Source organism: Lissotriton vulgaris, chromosome 7 (assembly GCF_964263255.1).
Source record: "Lissotriton vulgaris chromosome 7, aLisVul1.2, whole genome shotgun sequence".
NCBI lineage: Eukaryota > Metazoa > Chordata > Amphibia > Caudata > Salamandridae > Lissotriton > Lissotriton vulgaris.
This window is the reverse complement of record NC_141695.1, coordinates 1,530,010,194-1,530,032,923: the sequence shown is the minus strand read 5'-3', so window position 1 is coordinate 1,530,032,923 and position 22,730 is coordinate 1,530,010,194. Positions and strand designations below refer to the sequence as shown.

At 45.1% G+C, this 22,730-nt stretch overlaps 1 protein-coding gene across 4 annotated transcripts in view; it reads right to left on the bottom strand.

The window, feature by feature from the left end:
- Window positions 1–16,740: 16,740 nt before the first annotated feature.
- SPNS1 (SPNS lysolipid transporter 1, lysophospholipid) overlaps window positions 16,741–22,730 on the bottom strand; it is a 254,229-nt gene continuing 248,239 nt past the window's right edge. For all 4 annotated transcript variants that reach the window (XM_086932408.1, XM_086932409.1, XM_086932411.1 and 1 more), the window contains one exon: window positions 16,741–19,047. In XM_086932408.1, the coding sequence (XP_086788534.1) occupies window positions 18,959–19,047 (89 nt within the window). In that variant the 3' untranslated portion in view covers window positions 16,741–18,958. The remainder of the gene's footprint in view (window positions 19,048–22,730) is intronic.

Here is a 22,730-nt window from a genome sequence, read left to right as displayed (position 1 = left end):
TTGTGATGGTCACCGCTGGGGTTGGTGGTGTTAGAGGCTTCACTTTCGTTATGTTCTCCCTTCTCCACCACGTCATCTCCTCCTGCACTGCGTGCGTTACAAACACTAGATCTTCCCAACTTCCTGTGGCTTGTGACCATTGTTTTTGCAGCCATTCTTGGAATGGTCTCATGCGGAGGCGTAGGTTTGGTACCAATTGTATGCATGTGGCCTTGCTTGCTGTCCTCACTGTCAGAGCTCGCCCCATCTTAGCGCGTCTCGTTCAGAAGTGCAACTGCCCTCTTGTCGCTAGGGAACATCTTGCTCTGTATGGTGTTGATCTGTGCTCCCAGGAAGATTTTTACTTGCTCTGGTTCCATAGAGGATTTTCCCCAGTGGTTGGAGAATCCCAGGTCCATCAGCTTATTCGTCACGTGTTGTGCGTGCTCCTTGCATGTTCTGTGTGAGCGGGATACAGACACTACAACGCGGCCGTTTCCACGCTGTACTTAACCATGCATGCTTTGGAACGCATGCGTGGTTACCACGTAACGCCTTTACCACACATTTCTTTACTACGAAATACGTAGTGAAGGAATGCATGGTGAAGGTAGAATTTAAAAGGGGGGCTGGGGGGTGAGCCCCCCCAAAAAAAGTGAGTTTAATAAAAGAAATAACACTTACCATAAAGACGATGATTTGTGCCTTTCGTCCTTCCTGAAATAAGCCAGCCTCCCTAACGACGTAATAACGTACGTGCGTCTACGTACTGCCTTTACAAAAAAATAGAAAAGGGACCACATAACATTGAAGGAGAAGTCCGTCTATGAAAAAATGTGAGTAATTATTTTAAATTATACAAACTTTAAATGATTTTAGGGAACATATAAGGAATTGGGGCAGGGATTGAAAAAAGCATTTACAATGAAAATGCCATTATCATGCATGTAAATGTAAATGTAATGTAAATGTATAGGCATTTATATAGCGCACTACTTACCCGTAGGGTCCCAAGGCGCTTCGACCGATGCGAAACCCTTCCTGGCTTCCCTGAGAGATGGTCCCTTAATGGGTATCTCCAGGGTGAGACCAGGCATCCCCGGCGGTCTGGTGGGGCCGTTAGTGAAGATGAGGCAAGCTAATGCCCAGAGTTGCCGAGTGTGATCGCTGATCAGAGTGGGCACCGAGGCGAGAGAATTATCGAGTCCGCTGACCCTGGTCCAGAAACCTGCCGCGCCGGGAATCGAACCCTGGCCGTCCTCTGCTCTCGGGTCTGCCGCCTCTAACCGTCGTATAACTATGCGTGGTAAAGGCATTTTCGTTGTAATGCATATTTGTAGTAGTGGCATTCGCGTTGTAACGTATGCGCGGAAAAGGCATGCGTTACAACGGAATGCGTTGTAACATCATACAACCGTGTGAGCTTGCCTTTATTAGCCAGTCGTCCAGGTAAGGGTATATATGAATCCCTTCCCGTCTTAGGTGCGCTGCCACTGCTGCGAGGCACTTGGTGAAGACCCTTGGTGCGGATTTTAGTCCGAACGCTAGGGCTGTGAACTGGTAGTGGTCTTTGTTTATTGTCAATCTCAGTAGGTGTTTGTGCTGCCTGTTCATTGGAATGTGCAGGTAAGCATCTTTGAGGTCTATGGTGGCCATGAAATCTCCGTCCCTTATCTGAGGAATGACCTCCTGTAAGGAAGTCATCTGGAATTTCTGTGTCTTTATGAACTTGTTCAGGAACCTTAGGTCTAGGAGAGGCCTCACTGTTTCGTCCACCTTTGGCATGAGGAAGTATGTGGAGTATACTCCCTTGTTCCTTTCTCCTATGGTACTGGCTCGATGGCCTTTTCCAGGAAGTCCGTCGCTTCGCTTTTAAGTAGCTCTAGCTCTTTTCCTGAATGCGCCCTCCTTTTTGGCTTTCTGTTTGGCGGTGTCTTTTCCAGTTCTATGCAGTATCCGAACTGTATGATATTGAGTATCCATTTGTCTGTGGTCATCTTCTTCCACTCCTGGGAGAAACAACTTAACCTGCCTCCTACTGGTGTTACTTGTTCTGCGATGTGTGTTCCGTATAACCCTGAGTCGGTCTTTTTGTGCTCCACCCTGGAAGGCTTTGCGCGGTTGGGCACTGATCTCATGACTGAGTAACTTAGAGGCGGGTTGTGGGCCCCCTCTTTTGTTTTGTCCACGTCCGTTCCCTCTCCCGTGAAAGCACTGGCATTTCTATTGTTGGTGCCACTGTTGTTTCTGGTGCCCTTGCTGTGTTTGGTTGTCGCTATGCTGTGACTGTTGGAATGTCAAGTGTGATGTTCCCGGTTGGTTACCCCGCCCTTCCGTTCGGTCTCCGTGATGGATTACCTCTCTTTGTTCCTCTGAATTGCAAGGCCCCCATGGACCTTGCTGTTTCGTTCTTCTTTTTCAGCTGGGTGAGCTTTTCATCCACCGGCGCCCCAAAAAGTGTCTCCCCGTTGAAAGGGGTGCTAAGAATGCTGTGCTGTACCTCTGGCTTGAAGCCCGAAATCATTAGCCAAGCCTGTCTTCTCTCAGTGACTCCCAACATCATCAGCCTGCTGGACGCGTCTGCTCCACCCAAGGCAGTTTTGAGGCAGGCATTTGCCACGTTCTTTCCTTCCTCCACCAGGTGTGCAGCTCTTTGCTGGTACTCATCTGGTAGGTGCTGCAGCAGCTGTCCGATCTCATCCAGGATCTGGTACTAGTGCCTTTTCAGCAGGGCGTTTGAGTTTGCCATGCACCAGTGCATTGCAGCATTCCTTTCTATTTTTCTCCCACTTATGTCCATCCTCTTGCTTTCCTTGTCTGGAGGTGCCCCTGAAGTCATTGGGACATTAGCCCTCTTCCTGCCAGTCGCCGCAATAACGGAGTCCGCCGTAACAGATCCTCTGATGTATGGAGGGTCCTTGGCAGAGTGCTTATATTTCTTCTCCGTCCTAGGCGTGACTGACCTGCATATCGCTGGTTCCTTGAATGCCTCCTTCCCCTGGGCCATGACACTCAAGCATAGGGAGGTGCTGGCTCCTCGTCATGCGAGGGGAGCAGGGTCTCAAGAAGGAAGTCTACTTTCGGTTTCTCCTCATCTAGCTTTACTCCAAAAGCTGTTGCAGCGTTCGTGATGACCATATTGTAGACCCCAATGTCATCTGGCGGCGAAGGCCTCGAAGCGTACATGTCCACGGGCTCTTCTGGGCTCTCGGTGTCGAGGTCCTGCCACTCCAGGTCCTGTTTCCCCGAGGATGCTGATCGGAGGGTCGTCCGCTGATCATCTTCCCCCTCCTCATCGTAGTATGAGGCTTCTTCATCTAGGTGTTCCTGGGCCTCTGGACTTTTTAGCAGCTCTTCAGCCTCGAAGTCCTCGTCCTCTTCTATTTCTACGACCACCGTGCTTTGCTTCGACGGGATGTTGAATCTTCATTTTTTCGTCGAACTCCTTCTTTCGTTGAAGGATGTTATCCATCTTGGCCTCGAGCTGTTTTTTCTTCCTCTCAATTTCGGCAGCCTGTTCGATGTCGAATGGTTCAGCTGCTCTCTTAGTCGTAAATTTTGACGTCGAGATGGGATTTGGGTCTTTCGTCGGCGCCAAAGTCATCTTCGGGGCTCACTCTTTCAAAGTCGAAAATTCCTTTTCGGGGACATGCTTCGATGACCTTGGCTTTTTCGCCGGTCTTCGCCGCCTGGGAGTCCTTTTCAAAGGATCCGCTGGGCAGTTTGTCCTTGGGTGCAGCTGTGCCCGTCGAGATTTTCGGCGCCAGTGCTCCCTTCGAGGACTTAGACTCTGTTTTTAGAGAGTCTGCCTCAGATTGTCGAGGCTCTGTCGGGGCTTTAGGGGTCATCGACTCACCTACCTCTTTAGAAGTCTTCTTATCGGTCTCTACGACCGTGTAGCTGTTGTCTTCTCTGGCTCAAGAAACCCATGTCTCGAAGGGACGGCTGTTGACTTTTGCCCTGCATGTTGTAGTTGTCCCGTCTCTGTCGCTCTCTAACCCGGAGAGTCTTTGGTATGAAGGGGGAGCAGACATTGCAGTCCTTGCTCTCGTGGTCGACCGGTAGGCAAAGGTTGCAAACCGGGTGTTGATCCTACTGCGCATATTTGTGGTGGCAGTTACGGCAGGATTTAAAAGGTGTGTTGTCCATGTTGCGCGTTCAGTGGGCCCCCTGTGCGCATCCTCCGTTGGACGTCAAAGTTCTTCGAAGTTCTCCTTCCTCGTCGTCGTCCCGGATGAAGTTGTTATCCCTTGTCATCTTTTCAGGCTTTTCCTTGCAAAGCGGTTTCTCAGTGTCTTCTTTCCCTCCAAATCTCTGGAGCCCCTCGTGGAACGATCCAGACCCAACGGCGGAAAAAAGAATCTGAAGATGGCGCCCAAGGGTGGGAGCTTCTGCAGTAAGCGTGCCGACATCACGAGAGTTTGAGGAAATAATGAAAGACGAAGGAAGACGGAGTTTCTGAACTCCAGCGGCACGCCAGCATTTAAAAGGGGCGCCTTACAAAAAACTGTTGTGGCAGATACAACTAAAAACACTGATTAACTAATACATGAGCTTCCACAGAGTGGCTGTTTCGGCTGCACGCCATCCCCTAGCAAGAATGGTTTTGGTCTATTAACAAGATTGTTGGTCCTGAGGAGAAATCCGCATTGGGGATTTCGAAACGCGTCAACCTGTTTGTGTGGCCTTTGTGTCAAAATTAAAAGCAGTATATAAATAGTGTGTATTAAATAGGACCTGATTGTGTGGCCTTTGTGTCAAAATTAAAAGCAGTATATAAATAGTGTGTATTAAATAGGATCATTACTAATATATAGGTGCTTAGTACATTGATTAATATTTGCATTCATTGCTCCTAAGATTGTATGAAGCTGCATATTGTTTGACACTAGGTCCCTAGTATTTTTTGCTTTGTGGTATGATTGTAGATGGATGAATGTGTTTGGCCAAAGTTAAAGTGTGGATGTGTTGTAAATATTGTATAAATTGTTTTGTATAAGTATATTGTCATTATTTTGTTTGTCTAAATCCTTTGTATATACACATGTAAATCATTTCTGCTTATGAAAATAATTGTTTTTACTAGTGCCAAAATAAATGAATAAACTAGTGATGCAAATAACTATCCCGGCCCTTATGTCTCATCCATAAGGGGTTTTCTTAAAATCATTCAAAATATACCAGTACTGGCAGTTGTGTTGTTGTTTAAACATCACGAGAAGGACACCTGGGCTACAAATAAAAAGAAAAAACGAAGAAAAGACTACGATTCCGGACCCAACCATTAGACCGCGGAATAATACACAGCATAGTGAATCCAGAAAGATTCACGCTGCAAAACTTTGTTGGTCTCCTGACCAAGTGATTCAAAATCACTTTGGCTGCAAAGATAAGGGTCTCCTCATGCAGAACGTCTACTCAGCAAACTTCCACTCTTCCGTCAAGACCACTCCTTTGGACGGCCATGTATCCGATGAGGACCCGCGTGTCGGGCGCCAACTGCAGAAATGTTCTTTTTAATGAGCACACTGGTGCAGGGGTCACGCTTCTCTGTCCATGGGTCCACAGACCAACACATTGATATTGGCACTAAAGCTGGAATTCAAATACCAAGTTTATTATTCACTCATAAGCAGGACTACATCCATACAACACCCTTAAATGTTCCAGGAGGTAGTTCATTGAACACACAGATCATGGTGCTTATATACGGAGTTTGTTGCAGAGTAAGCATGTAGTTACAAATAGAAGATACAGGCCTACACAGGAATATTTACCGACAAACATGGGCAGATGGGAGATCATTTAGTCAGCAAAGTAGGAGGGGGAACAGAACTGCTTACAGCAGCCACAAATAGTCGACAGTTACATCTTTAACCAGGTGCATTTCAGCAGCTACAGGCCTTTGCTCAGCACATTCATTGCTTTGGCCCAGTACAGAAGGAGTTAACTGAAGTTGATACACAAGCAGAATAGACGGGCGAGCAACAGTGAAGACAGAAAAATTACATAGCTAACAAAAAGGATGCCACGGACAAGATGGCTTCAGCCTATGCTGACAGAAATTATTTTCGATTTGCACATTGTCATTCAAATTCCTGGTACTCTGAAGCCTCAGAGTCTTGTTGTATCTGTTCCTCCCCTTCCTCCTTGAAGATTTCCTCTTTTTGTTCTTCTTGAGGCTCAGGGATTTGAGGAGGCTCTAGTTGCTCGAAGTCTTCATTCATCTGATCCTTCCATCAAGGAATTACTTGGGACATAGCATTTTTTAAGACTTTCCTTGAAGTCCTATTTCTTTTGAAGGATATTACCCATTTCAGCCTCAAGTCTTATTCTTTTTCTTTTGATCTCCGCCTCTTGGTGTTGGCTGTCAAGATCTTCATGAGTTTGTATCGTCAACTCCTTAAAAGACTAAGTGTTCACCGAACCGTGTCGTTCCAACTTAGACCTCTCCTGTTTTGATGCCGAATCGTCCCGTCTTTGACCTTCCTTTGATGTCCTAGATATTTCAAGGGTCTCGACCGCTGTGGTGTCCTTCTCGTAAGATTCAAGGGTTTTTTTCTCTTTAGATTTGCTTGCGGTCGCTGGCGTTTCAACGCCACCAGTTTCATGGATGCTGGGTCCCTTACCACTGTTTTCGACATCTTCTTGGTCCTTTTTTCTGCATCTCTGATCTGGAACTTGGCCTCAGTTTCCCTTTCTGAACCTTCTGTGACATTCTCTTGCTCATCGCAAGACAGGCCCAAATCTCGAGATGATGGCATATGTAATGTAACGTAATGTAATGTAATGTTGGCTTCTTATATAGCGCACTAATCACCCCAAAGGGTCTCAAGGCGCTTGCTTTGGGAACCCGTCCTGGTTTTTCCCTGTGAGATAGCCCCTACTGGACACCCCCAAGGTGAAAGCCAGGCATCCCGCTGCTGTTGGCCCTGCATGGTATAGTGACCTTTTCTCTGCCACAGTCCTACCCTTAGAGTCTTCAGAGCAAATACTGTGCACGAGTTACAATGTTCGCTGTGATGATCCATCAGCAAGCAGAGGTTTCAGACCAGGTGTTGTTCATCCTTCGATAATTTATGATGGCAGTTCTTGCAAAACTGGAATGGTGTCTTCTCTATTACCAGGTACCAGGAACCCCCTACACACACATTTTCAACGTCCAGCAATGAAAATACCTTGCCTATTCTCTGCCACAGTCCTACCCTTAGAGTCTTCAGAGCAAATACTGTGCAGGAGTTACAATGTTCGCTGTGATGATCCATCAGCAAGCAGAGGTTTCAGACCAGGTGTTGTTCATCCTTCGATAATTTATGATGGCAGTTCTTGCAAAACTGGAATGGTGTCTTCTCTATTACCAGGTACCAGGAACCCCCTACACACGCATTTTCAACGTCCGGCAATGAAAATACCTTGTTTTGCTCCTGTTATCTTTCTTTGATGACTCCTTGTCTCTGGTGTAATTTTCGTGTTTCTTCTTCGAATTTCGGTAACGTTCTTCTTAACAATGTTGGAGAACCTCCTGCATACATTCAGACCCAACAGCGGAAAAAAATAATCTAATGATGGCAACCAAAGGCGGAAGGTGCACCAAATGGAGGCACGTCGACGCCCACCAACAAGCACAGAAATAGTAGAACCACTACATTTTAGAGACAATCCCAGACCGAACCACTAGATGGCGGAATAATGCACAGCATAAGAACACTGAGAAGATTCAAGCTGCAAAACCCTTCTTATCTTTTGCATAGCCCTTGTGTCCACCCAGGCATGTAGCTAGGGAGATGAGCAATCCCCTGCTCTTCCAACTGTATCTGTGGATAGCTTCTCGCCCACTAGCCTCCGAGCTGCCCTGGCCAGTGTGGGCCCGGGAAATAAAGGCTTCCTCTTCCTCAGGTCTCATCTTACACTTAACTATGAGCAGGCTTCACCTGTGTCCCTTTCAAGTTATTGAAGAATCTGGGCACATTTCAATTGTCTTTCCTGATAAAATAGGATCACACACCCTACACCCAGGCCTTCCTGTCACAAGGCCTATGCTACTGTTCTGGGGCAGTTTTCACAACTCATTAAGGTCAAGTACTAGCTGGGCAGTGGCTGGCAGGGTATTGCAATTTAGCCTCCAGGGGCTTTAGGCAGAGGAAAAAAACTTTCTTAAAGTTACTCTTACAAAATATTTATTAAAAATCGAACTAAACCAATGTACATGGAAAGCAGCCTTTAAACTACTATTTTAGCCATTTCTTGTCAAAAGTTACAGATAAAAGATATTATGTATTGTCTCATTTTCTAGGTTCAGCTACAGCCCTCTCAGTGAATATAGCTTTTGGGGGCTAGTTCATGGAGGAACATGCCAAATGTATTGCTGCACATGGTCGTCTTTTAAATACCAGAAACTCTACCCTTTGGGTTACAATTTGTACTTAGGGGTAACATAAAAGATTATTTTTTAGATTTGACAGCAGGTTTTTAGTCTTCTGCAGTCCAGTTATACAGGGTAGGCCTGAAGAACAAGTTACTTACCTTCAGTAACGGTATATCGGATAGAGACATACTCTAGCTGCAGTTTCCTTAACTTGTGAATTCTTCCCAGGCGTCAGACTGGAGTCTGAAACTTTTCTCAGCAGTACCTCTGTACGCCGGGGGGCAGCACTGCACGGCTCCGCAATGACATCCACTCCTTATGTGAAGTCAGTGAAGTCATATAAGTGCCCTCCGGCGCAATGATGCCAGTTTCTTCTGTGAAACACTGCACAGTGATGTATAATACAGCTTGCAAAGAAAACACCTCCCAGTCCACAGAGCATGTACCAAAGGGAAATGGATGGTATGGCAAACCCATACAAGACCTATGAGAAAAGACCAGCGGTCCTGGTGAGCCACCCATAACATAAGGCAGAGATTACTGGAGTATAAAAACTGGTGTGGAAAGGGAGGGCCACTCCAACACTATAAGTCACTCTCCAATGGAAATAAGTTGTATCGTAACAGCAAAACCAGACCTAGAAAGCAACTCCAAGACGTCAGTAGAGTCGCACCATTATGTGAGACAAAGAACACTGGCATAGAAACCCAGTATTGAAAAGGGAGTAAACCCTTACCTCACCGGCATTCAGAGTGGGGAGGATAGGCCGGGCATTAAGGAATCTGCAGCTGGACCATGTCTCTGTCAGATACATTGTTACCAGAGGTAAGTAACTTGTTCATCTGATAGAGACATCTAGCTGCAGATTCCATACCCTGTGAATTAGACACCATAGCCATACTCCCTTGGAGGAGGGTCTGTGAACGAGTCTCACAATAGTTCCAAAGAGGACAAGCTGGCTCAGAGTAAAGACCGAGCATCCCTACTTGGGGGTACATAAAAGAGCTGTCTCCTTCATTGAAAGCATGGTAAAGACCACACAATGAATGCAAATAAATAACATGTACATTGAGTAAAGCACACATCCATCAAGGCATATTGGCGCTGAAGTACAGATGTCCATGGTCAATGGTATGTACAGCATGGATCCAAATAGAGGAGAGGCTGAATGGACCCACCGGAATCCGGATCTATGACCACGAGGAGGAGCACTGGTCATAGCAATGCACCCACTAGAGGACTGAGCCAGCAGGCCCAGCTAAGCAGAGGATGGTACAGTGCACACGCTAGAGGACTGAGCCACCAGACCCGGCAAAGCAGAGGATGGCATCTATCTTGGAATAAATGAACTTGTGGACCAAAGGAACTAAAAGTCAAACTAGTGTTTGGGATTCGAAATACTAAGAAGGTAAGACAAATGCGAAGGAACCCCTACAAACACAACAAGATGAATTAACTCTTCCACCAAAAGATGTGGAAGAAAAGACCAAGGACCAAAAAAAGAGGAAAAGATAACCCAGGCAAGGAAAACCAAGCATGAAAGGAGTGCGGGCGCATTAAGGGCAGCATGGCTGTAGGCAACTAAAGTTTCCACTGAGACAGCCAGATCTAACCTCCAGTCAGAAGCGGTAGCATAATGCAATACTAGTGCTCGCAACCAAAATTCTCAAGATGGAAACATCCTGCATCCCACAGGAGAAGAGCGATCAACCGAAGGGAGGAATTAACCTGAGGTAATAAAGGAAATGCCTCAAGAAAAAGTACTTTGTGATTGTAACAATCAAAGAATAAGTCTCCGAAAGGAAGGATGCAGAAGGAAAGTTCCAAAGGAGTGTAAACCAAAAGCCATGTACAATTTCACTGGATGGATACACAAGGGTGAGACAAGAAGCAGGCAAAAGAAAACCATAAACCAAGAAACAGAGATTCCAATGTAATAACAGGGTTGGATTAGCAGATTCCTGAGCCACAGTCAAAGAACAGAACAAAGGGCAATAACAATAAGCCCAAGTGACCGATGTCACATAGGATTAATTAAATCTCATGATGGAGGATTCCCATAACGGGGTCAATTCATAAACCCCACCTACATGTGGGAAAAGACCCCATGCAGGGTCTCAAGAAGGACAACTAGACACCAACACCAGGAGGACCTAACGAAAAAAAGGGGGGTGGGGGGTTATGCCAGGCAGGAAGACCAGATCTGGCGACTGTACTCTAAAATGCCTATAACAGCGTTGTATGGAACGGAGACAAAAAAGGGGGAAAACCTTAAACTGGGACATCCCGTTCCGACTGTAGAATGAGAGAAAAGAGAGTAGGGGCAGGCAAAGGGACTGAACCTTCCCGGCTGTCCCTAAACTTCCGTTAGGCAGCATCTGCTTGGGCACAAATTTGGTGAATTCCACCAAACGGCATGTCACTATCACCGAAACGAGGAGGCGCCTTACCTCGTGACTGGAAAAGACTTCTTCAAAGAAAAACAATTAACAAACATCCAGACCCAACACTAGATGGCAGGAGTATGCAAAGCAAGTGTATCTACAGTACACATTCCTCGAGCATACATTTACTGTATCTTGTTTCTACTGAGATTCAAATATTCCTCTCTATGGTGTTTTATTAGTTCTAATTAGTTTTATCAGAGAACTGGAATCTTAACTATAAAGCAGTCAATGTCCATAGTGGTGGTTAGTGAGCAGATTATGCATATGTATGGAGAAAAAAAAATCTTAGAACAGCTTAGCCAACTAAAGCCGGTAGATGAGCTTAAACATCTACACAGTAATGCTTGGTGAGGGAATGTGGTATTGACTAAGAGCAGCCTTGCAGATATTCCTTAAGGGGATGTTGCCTATAAAGGCTACTTTGGCTGCCTTTTGGTGTGGAGGATAAGCCCTAGGGGGCAGGGAGAGTATGTGCTTGACTTTGGTAAAGCAAGTCTTTATGCACTCAACCATCCACCTAACAATGCCTGTTTTAGTGATGGCACTGCCACTGTGGGGTTTGTCGAAGATTACCAAAAGGTGATTAGCCTTTCTAAAAGGCTTAATTCTATTGAGGTAAAACATGAACACCTTCTAAATATCCAGAGTGTGAAGGATTTTTTTTTCTGCAACAGACTCAGTTAGTGGGAAGATGAATGCCGGCTCAAAGACATGGTTGATGTGAAGAGGTGAAACAACCGTGGGCAGATATTTGAGGATGGCAAGAAAAACGTCCCTATCTTTGTGAAACTGGATGAATGGTTCCTTTATTATAAGAGATTGTAGCTCACTAATGCATTTGAGGGAAGTTATTTCAACTAGGAAAGACAACTTTCCAGACATGAACTGTAGGACAAGAGTATAGGGGCTTAAAAGGAGAGCCCATGAGTGGTGTGAGGACGACATTGACTGGTCCTCAAATTCCCCCACGGCAGCCACATCACGCACATCTCCGACAACTCCCCTGGCTCCCAGTCAACAAGAGAATCACCTACAAGCTCCACACACATGCCTATGAAGGTCTCAAAGATGAAGGACCAGCATACCTAAACCACTGCCTCACATTCCACGTGCCGTCTAGACAAAACCGTTCCGCCCAGCTCGCCCATGCCTCTGTCCCCAGGATCCACAAGAACAGAACCAAAAGGAAGATCCTTCTCCTACTTCACTGCCAATACCTGGAACGTCCAGCCCCTTCACCTCAGGCAATCCGCGTGACTAACCCAATTCAAGAAGGACCTCAAGAACTTACTTTTTGAATATTTCTACCCGCAGGGGGATCAGCAGCCTCCCAGTGCTGTGAGATCCTCATGGATGAGTAGCCACGATTTATAAGGCCCAAATTGATTGATTGATTGATTCCACATAGATACAGTGTGTCTCTTTGCAGGTACTACCCTCTTTAGACCATTGACAACAGCTTAATTAATGGGATCTGAAAAAGAGATGCGTTGTCTCTTTTGAAGATATGCTGCAGCTGCTAACAGATACAGAAGGGTGGGCAAGACCTGCATTGTACAAGTGTAGGAGGAAGGTAGCAATCTCCTGCCAAAATACATAATGGGGTCTAACTGTTTACGGAATGCAGTAATGCCAAACCTTTTCCACTTAGTTACGTAACAGGTGCAAGCAGTGGTGTCTTTCGCACTTCCTGCAGAATAACCATGCACTCCTCTAGAAGGTTGAGGTAGCCAAATCTTATGAATTAGAGTTCCAGATCGCAATGTTCAGCTGTTTGGGACCTGGGTTTCTGAGTAGACTGATACTGAATGAGATTGTCCAGCTTCGGAAGGAGTTTCTCTTGGAGATTGACTGACATCTCCAGGAACATTGATACCAGGGATGTCTTACCCAGGTTGGTGCCTCTAGAATGACTGGCAAAGATACCTCATCACATACAGGTTGTGGGGGAGAAGCAGAAAAGCCTTGAAATTCATCCGTAGTGCATTATTCATGGACTGTGAGTGCTGGTACCTGGAGATGAAGTTTTAGCATTTTGCTGGTTGACAATGGCATACAGGTCTATTCCCGGAGTTCCGTATCTCTCAAAGTACTTGTGAGGACCTGTGAGTGGTATTCCCATTCATGGACTTGTTGAATGTTGTTGCGGGATACCTAGGGTCAAATCTACTGCGCCACTGCAGAGCTGTGGGGAGTTTATCCCAAATCTGATTCTGGATATAGTACATGGTTGTCACATTGTCTTTATGGGTACTGTTTTTCCCAAACAAGTGGCAGGAATGCTTTCAGGGAAAGTTTGATGGCAAGGAGCTCCAGGTTGCTTATATGGTGCTGGTTAGTCAAGGTGCCTTGGACATTCATCGTGCAGAGGAGAGATGATTAGTGGTGGTGGTCACCTGCTGAAGGGGCATTAGAGAGGGCCTGGGGTTCCTGGTAAATAAATAAATAAAGCACAAGCCTGGGTTCTTAACAATACTATATTCTTCCGATGCCCCTCCCCCTGTGCCCACTGCCTTCAGAGGCACTCCTACGGTGGGCACTGGTGAAGCCTGGCATATGGTACAATCCATATGCATGAAGCCATCCTCCCCCACAGTTTCAGCACAGTTCAAATAGTGACAGGACTGTGTGTCTCTGAAAAAGAGCTCACAGCTGTTGGAATGTCATTAACCTCTGTTCATTGGGGCATGTGTTGTCTGTTACCACATTTAGAACAGAGGAAGGGCTGGACCTGTTGCAGCTGAAGATGAGTTTTTTGCATCGATGGTGAAACCTACCCTAGGAAATAGGGACTCTGCTTTATGAGTGTTTGCTACGCGCTGCCGTTTTCTGCTGCTCATAATAGGCTAATCGCCTAAGTATGAAAACAAGGCAAGGTGTTTCTGCATAGGTGAGCTGCTAATACAACTAGGCACTCTTAACGCGCTTGGAGCTGTAGTGACTATTGAGGGTAACATCCTGAATTGGTAGTGTTTTCGACTTACCATGAACAGAAGGTACAGGTGACGCACTGGATGGATTGGAATGTTAAACGATGAGTCTTTCAAATCCAGTGCTCACATGACGTCGAACGGTCATAGCAGCAAGACTTCCTGTAAGGTGACTATGCGAAAGTGTTCAGTGGAGATGAACTCGAACAATGGTCAGAGACCAAGGATCAGCCGGAGGGAGAAGTCCTTTTCGGGGATCAAAAAGTACAGGGAGCACACCACTGTCCCGTACTGGTGTACAAGTACTGGTCTGGTGCCTTTTTGCTAGGAGAACTTAAATCTCTCCCTCCAATAGGTGAAGACGTCTTGAATTTAGTACATGGCAAGTGAGATATTGGGAGGGATTGTAAAGAGTCTAAGGCAGTACCTTTCCCACACAATGGAGAGGACTCATGGGTCTGAGGCGATGTTTTCCCACTGAGCAAGAAAGTGCCTCCGTCTTCCCCCGAGAAGTGTGATGTGGTTGAACAAAGGGATGCGGAGTTACTGTTTGCCAGCAGAGACGCCCCTTACAAAGGCATTTCTGCATTTACCACATTCATTTCCCCTACAGACCTCTCTTTAGGAAGGTCTCAAGTTGGTCGGTGCCCTGAAAGGACTGTTGCTACAGGTGTTTTTGATCTGTGCTTACTGCTTTTGCATCGCAACAGATCTGCTGCCAGTGAAAAGCAGATTTGGGAATGGGGGACTGTCGGGCACCCATGGATTTAGAGCTATTGGTATAATTTTTTTTTCTCCCCAGCATCTGCTCTACCTTGGGGCTAAACAGATACTCTCCATCAAAAGGAACGTTCAAGAGGTGCTATTGCACCTCAGGCCTTAACCCTGACACCCTATGCTTGCAGAGGAGGATATTAGTATGAACACCTCTTGCAGCTGCATACACCGCATCTAGGGCGTATCTAAGGTTTGCATTGCTGGGGTTTACTTCCCTCAGCAACCAACTGCCGCCTGAGGTTATGATGGGCCTCTAGGAAGGTGCCTCCAATTACTCCCAATGGTACCAGTCGCACCCAGAGGGGAGACCCACTAAGTTTGAAATCTGCCAATGAGTAGCTGGCCCAAGCGCACGTTCACACTGTCTTCACTTAGACTCCTGATCAGATGGAGGGGTGTCCCAAGTTGCCTACTCTGAAATCCTTTTATGGAAAGGGTTAACAACTAGGGAGTCAGGCAGTCTGTCCACACATATAGGCCAGATTGTCAGGGACAGGCTTATACTTTCTCAACTTGCAGAGGGACCACTTTGGCATTTATAGTCTCCTTAAAGTTGTTGGTGGCCAACTTAAGCATTCACTTTAACATGGGACGGTAAAGCACCACAGGCTCCGTCTTGCACATGGTTTCAACCAAGAAGTGGCCCTCATCCTACACTGTATGCAGTTTGAAGTGATGGTGCTGAGAAGCTTCTGGGGAGGGCTTGGAAGGGTAGGGTTTGAGGTTGAATTAATCTTGCAGTCTACTACATAGTTCTCCAAGGCATCACCTCCCACCCGTAGCCTGAAGGGCGTGTCATACCGGTCCTGTAGGGAGTAAGTGCTGCAAGGCTCCGAGTTGGGATCCTGTGAGTCAGGTGGATGAGAGTGCAAGGGTAGTGCTGGAGGAGATGTGGGTGTCAATTGTGGGAACAGTGTAGGGCTAGTCACTGTATCCCTGACCCATTGCAGAGTTGGTGGCCTGAAAGGGTTGAGTCCTGGTTTCTCCACAAAACGAAGACTCTGCTTCTTTGGAATCTGATGAGTCCTGGAGCCGAAGATTTGGAAAGAGGTTTGCCTGCATCTGGGTGGCTGACAAACTTTGTTTTGGTTTGCATCCAGGACCTAAAAGAGCTTCTCGAAGATCAACAACTCCGTGGCATCGGACACTCCAGCTTCCATGCCTATTGAGGATGAGCTTTTGGCATCGGTTTCAGCTGAGGCTTTGTGCAGTCTCGAGCTTGAGGGAGTGTTGAAGTGTGACATGATGCCTTTGAATGGGGGTCTACTTCGGTATCGATCCAGCCTTCCGAGTCTAGGGCATCCTGGGTTGGAGGACCGAGACCAGAAGTTTGAACTGTTTCCGGCTTGACTCCGGGCTCAATGCCAGACTCCAGCGGGGTGATGCAATACCATCACTGAAGGGAGTTTTGAGGCTCAAGACTGACCTTGCGGCACTAGAAAGGCATGTGGAGTTGACTTGTTCTTCAGCCCGGAGGCCAACATGTTTTGCGCAGCAGCCTCAAAGAACTAAACCTCTTCTTCAATGTCAAAACCTTTAAAGAAGATGGCAATCACCTCTAGATTCTCTTATGCTTGTCCTACTGAAATGCCAGAGAGCCTTGCTTTCTCTTCCTCATTGCCGGTCATATCTTTGGCTCCAAAACTTGTGTCTCTAACAAGGCTTGTCCCGGCAACTAGGTTGGATGCTTTTATCAGCATGTTAGTGCTGTTTTCGTCACGGGATGCAAAGAATGAACAGCTATAACAGAGAAGAAAGAACCAGTGTGTAAACACGTTGATTCCTGAACAGCATCTGAGCAGCATTCCAGAATATCTGAGTTCGCAGGAGGAAGAAAACAATCTATGGTGAAGCGAGTGTGCTGGTGCATTTTGGACCAAGGATTGAATTGCAATAGGTCTTGTGACTCGGACTTCTTTGAGGAAAAACAAGTTGCAAATACTACACATGCTACAAACAACATAAATACAAGTTCCACAAAATGTTGCTTGGTGAAAGACCAAATGGAGTATCACTGACATACGGGACCCATTTCCCCTCTCAATCTCCCAGTAGGTTGTGTCGAAGTAAAAATAATCAGATTTGAGGCAATTCTAAAGCATCCTACTCAAAGATTTCCAACAATGTAAGACTGTAAATCCAAGATGGAGGAGAGGCAACGCACAATAAGAGTAAAACCTATACCCCATACCATCGCCTGTGTTTAAGCAAACAATCGGACCTTTTAAAACTCTATGAAATATAACAATTATCAATAATTTTATTACTTTAAAAACACTTTTGCCAAACATACCAAAGCCTAAAACAACCCAGGAAGGTATATCCCGGGTGCAAGACAGAAAATGGGGCTGTACAGAAGGCAAGTTATTTACAGGTCATTTAGAGAAGGACTGGCCAAAACAAATCCAAAGAAGAATGCACAGGAAGCAGAAGGGGAAAATAAGTAGCAGTTTTGAGAATATAGGGAACTAATGATAGAAAGAAGGGACTATTGACAGGACTGACTGTGCTTGAACCTTAGTAGATAGCCTGGCCATGTCGACCACACAGGACAACTAGTAACCTACTAACAGGCAGGAATACAGCAGCTTTCCCTTTCCAAAATAATGCATTTATAAATGTCAAGAGCATCTTCATCATACCACATTCAGTCACAGTGGCAAGCAAACACACACATACACACACTCTTACTTCTTGCCTCCACACAGAAGGTTCTTGGTGATGTTAACAAATGAGTTTATACATAAAGAATTTTAGTCATCTCTCAAGTCTTAGCAGAACAGGCCAAAAAGCAAATCAGTCCTATCCACGAATCAAAGTACACTCAAGAACTTGCAAGTTTTTGATTAATATCAAAAGATCACCGCCTTGGTGAAAGCGGCTTCTCTGAAACGTAACATCACTTTGCTTTTGAAATGTCACGCACTAATCTAGAGGTTTCTTTAGCACCTCAATTATAAAAAGGTAATTTCAATTGTAGCATCCCACATTTTAGCACAATTTCTGAGCTGTTGAATCAGGGAGTTAAGGGAATCGAATCTCCGTCTGAGATAATGCTCACCTTACATACTACTGTGCTATCAGTGGACATGTCCTAAGATTTTCGGTGTGACGGGACACAGTGATCATAGGGTCATCTGGAAGTCTCTAGATATTTGGGCGCCAAAGATGATATGTAATCAGATGACTCGGAACTATCATTGACCCTGGGTTTACAAGACTTGGTGTAGGTCATTCTCACTACAGACAACATACAGAAGTTTTTCCAGCTGAACAGAGCCTATGAAGGGCCTGCAGGAATGTCACATCAGGCTAAAGCCATTTCAAACTCACATTTCCTCCCCATACTATGTTAACAACTGAACACTCACTTAAGAACGCTTTGTTAAACACACAAGTAATATCTGTATAAGGCAATAACATGAGTGCACAAAAATAACCGCCGATTTAGAGCTTTCTGCATTTACTTGCACATTGTTGTCACACGCTGCTTGTTGGTAGTAATCCCTCAAGAAAATTGTGTGCTAGTGCCACTAATGTCAGGAATGTACAATAATTTGATTATCTCTCATTTCATGCACTGATGTGGGACTTTTACTCCGCACCCTCTTGTATTGCATCCTGAAGGGTCAGCTATTCAGAATCTACGTAAACATCTGTAAGTAGACTGCATAGTAGAAAAATAGTATCACTAGTCTGCTCCTTGATCTTCAGTTCAGGAATGCGTAAACATTTGTATGCAGGCATTGCAGTGGCTTTCCTGCGCTCTCATTTGTGGTTGTCAAGTGACAATAACAACTGTCCACATGTCTTTCTATTAGAGTGGGGCTACAGATCATGGCAATACATCACTCAACCTCCATTAGGAGAATGCACTCAATGTTTCCTGTTTGTCAACCAGCCTCTTGTGTGCACATATCTTTTTTTGATTGCTAGTAAATAATTCTTGTAACTCTGTTGAGCTCATTGGACGTTTTGAAACACTATGTGCAGCATCATTTTAACAAACTATTCAATCAGCCAATTAAACAAACAATAATTCCCTATTTGCACATACACACTCTATACACATATATACACATACTCCCACATCAAAACAGACATGGCACACTCATCCTCGTTTACACTCAATATAAACACACTACCACAACATACAGCTGCTTCAGACACACATGTGGTGCAGCTGTCAGAGCCAATGTGGACAGTCCATGTTCTTTCACCTTCTTTAAGCACTTTGAACACATTGTTTTTAAATTATTATTTTGTAATCCATAAAGTGCAAAACTCAAATCCAGTTTTCAGTTCAATGTCCTTGAAGCCAGGTAGGGAGAGTGGATGTCATTTTTGGAGGAACCTCAATTTGATACATGTGGGTATTGGTGAAGTTCACATTTCCCACTCTACCATGCCTCCCTGCCCAGAAACACAAAAAACATTGTGTTGGATCTTGTTGGAAGCCCTCAGATCAGCACGCTGGACACTGGCACCTTGGTAGACCTGCCTCTGCGCGGGACAACAATGCGTTCTTCCTCCTCCTCCTGTATCAGACCTGGAACAGAAGGGAAGGGCAAGAAAGGAGAATTACATGATTAGGAAAGGTCTATAGCTAAGTGACTAAGTAGATGTAACTGTTTGTTTTGATAATTTTTGGAAACGATAATTAGTCATGGTCTATATCATTTCTCCAAGATGCAACCCCATATTCTCTGTGTTGCACCAGGTGGAGAGCACCCACAATCATGTGGCAGGGTAATAAAGGTGAAGGGTACTGTTGAATGTAATCCCCAGATGGGTGCGCAGCATTGCTACATGGTTGCCCTGTGATCACGAACTTGGAATTTTTCCTCCCTGTCAATATTATGCATATACCTCCCACCAACAACCACCAAAGCCATCAGTCATGATTCCCTGTGGTCAAAAGCAACAATTAATTTATTTGTGGTGGATCAGATCACTGAAAACCTTCCCCAAGATCAAGAGCCACAACGGCGTTCGTTGTAAAAAAAAAAATTCAACTTGTTCTGTGTTTTCATTTGTTTATTGACTGAACTTCATTCTTTGGGGTGGTACCAGGATACCAACAACAGTACAGGGGGGACAGATTACATTCTAATAGTGAACCCAAAAAGATGGAGTTGCAATGTATATCATGTGTAGGAAGCAACTGAGGTCACCCTCCATGAAAGGGAAGGCGAGAGATCTGTCGGCTACGTAAATAAGGGCCTGAGCACATTCTCCATGTACTTTGCTTGTGCAGTTCCGTTATAGGGGATTAGCATGTGCTTTTGCACAGGAAATGTAAAGATGAAGGAATAAGGTCATGCAGAGACACAGTGATGGCCTGTTTCAAACCGATGGATATTGTGCTGAACTGCACAACTGTGAAATTTCTCCAGAGGTTGAAGAAAAGGGCTGTAGCTAAGGTTCCAGTGGAAGCAGTGGAGGAGGAAACAGGTTTAAGAATCCAGCTTGCACTGTTGAGTGACCTGTAGCATCATTGAGATCATAGATTCTGTAATGCCAATGGATCACTTTAGCCCAAATTCACCTAGCACAGGGGACTACTCTGTGTAGGAGTTGGATAGGGATATTCACCATAAGACACCATTTGCTTTTGACACATGAAAACTATTAAAAAAAAAAAACATCTTATAGCCGTTCTGGACTTTGCAATGAGCATTTGCACTTTAACGTCTATAGTGCCCTTTGCACTTTATTTGTTGCACTTGCACTTAACCCCGACACTGTCTAAAGCAACTTGCAGGGGAGGTAGAGGTGTTCTTGTTTGGAGAAGGCAGAGCATTTTAACCACGCCTACTCTTGCTTTTAAGGAAGACCTGTTTGTGAGAAAGTGCCTCTTTTGACATAGCTAGCCCCCACTTTTTGCCTGGACATTGATGTGGCTTCAATTGTATTGCACAGAGTCCCTGCCAATCAGGTCTCCTGTGTCAGTGCTTCTTCCTTAAAAACTATTCCACAATTGGCCCTTGTAAAGGGTACCTGGGTACCAAGGGCTTTGGTACTGAAGAGGGTCCCCTAGGATCCCCCACCTAGGCCATACAGACTGCCACTGCAGCATGCAGGGCCTGGTGCAAAAACAATGACAAAGTCAACATGGCACACTATCTGTTTGCAATACCAGCTACCACTGCCTAGGAAATAGGAAAGTTACCCCTTTAGCGGGCCTTACCAGCCCTAAGCCAGGGTGCACTATATCCCAGGTGAGGGCATATCTACATGAGAAGATATGCCCCAACCATATTGGGGTCTATTCCTCAACATTGCAAGTGCCAGTGAAGCCATAGGGAGTATATAGGCTAGAAACTGGACAACTCGAGTCCCACAGCACCATGATGGCTTCACTGAACACTGGAGTGTTTGGTACCAAACTACTCTTCACAATAAACCCACACTGATGACTGTGTTGGCTTTATTGTAACATGTACTCAGAGGGTACCTGAAAACCTACCAACCGGGATGTGGGCACTGACTGGCTTTAGGCAGTCTGACACAAACAGACATGTTTCTGGACCCCTGGGTGGAAAGGCTCTGCTCTCTGGGACCAGAAAAAATGCACATCCTGGGGAGATGTGTCGCACCTCCTCCCCCAGGATGGGCCCAGTTCTTGAAGGGGAAGCTTCAACAGCCAGCAGCCTTTGTATTGCGACCCCAGCCTCTGCTGCTAGGAGCAGATGGCAGCTTTCTGCTAAAAGTTGCATTCAAATTTGAAAGATCCATAAAGCAGAAGAAAATACTTTTACGAAGTTGTCTTGTGCCCAAAAAAAGATTTCATGGAAGAGCAGTCTATCTGCAAGGCAACATGAGCATCAGAAACTTGACAGTAAAGATGTCAGAACGTATGTATGGATTGTGTTATTCCAGCACAACTGACCACCACAGTAATACATAGGGTGCTACAGCCTGAAGTAACCTTATCCCTTTTGAATGAGCTTGCAGATGACCTAGCGTGATCAAAGTGTATATTTGTTTAATTACATTCACCTACACTTGCAGCAGGTCTAGTTGCAGCTAGACGATAAGTAACAGTGTAAATTTAGCGCACATGTATACACATATTATTGAACCATAGAAGACAGCTGATACATGAGAACTGAAAAAGTGACGTAAACGGGAAAAAATAAAGTTCACCTTGGATTAAAAAAAACCAAAAAAAAACAGATTTGGTGCAACAAACAAACATATCCATTAAAGACGTACACAGCTTATTAGCTGAAAAAGCATGCATTGTTCTAATTACTTTCTGAAGTGCCTGCAATTATCAAAAATTGCCTTTCAAAAGAAATATTTTCAGAGTACATTTTGCACATGAAGATCCAAGTGCTGAACGCCCAAAATGTTGCTACAAGCATAAATTGGCAGGGGGATCTTACACTTTAAATTTTCTACAGAAACATGCATCACGGGAAGCTTGCAGAAATCAATTAGTAATGGATGCTTAAATATCTCGAAACAGAAGCAAGGATACCCAACAGAAGAACTCTGCAAGACAGATTAAGTCGAATAAAAAACAAACCTTTGTTTATGGATGGGACAATTGTACATACCTTGGGATGTTTGGATCTCTTATTTCGGGGCTACAAAGAAATTAGAATGCTGTGCTCATCTGTTGCCAAGCTCCAAAAATCTTGCCGCATCTCACCAGAGGTGGCATTCATGTACAGGCTTGCTGTATTCATTTCAAGCTTTTATGTACCGCATCACTTGTGCTCCATTCTTTACTTCTAAATGTCCCTGTTGTATGCCAGCTCACTCCCAATATCTTCTATTATAAGACTTTTGGTCGTATTTAACGTTTGGCTGATTTCTCGTCCTCTGTAGTACAAGTGCTATTGAGTATAATGCACTTTTATTAGGGCAGTCAGGACGACAAAAAAACTGCTTTATTTAAAAAGCAGTGACAGACATGGTGGTCTGCTGACCCCAGCAGGTCACTGTCCCTGGGAGTGCTAGCCATTCTCAATGGGGTTGCAAATTGTGCTTGCCTCATGAATGTTAATGAGGCATGCAATTTGCAATTCCATTTGGAATCGCAAACAGTGTCTGAGACACTGTTGTACATGCACTTTTGCAAGTCGGAAATTGCGAGACGCAATTTGCAACTCGTAATAGTGAATGGTTGTACATCTGGACCCATATGTCTTAGCACATTAAGGGCCATCACACTTCTAAAGACTAGTTGCTTTTTTACTTTTTTCCTGAAAACTAAAACCG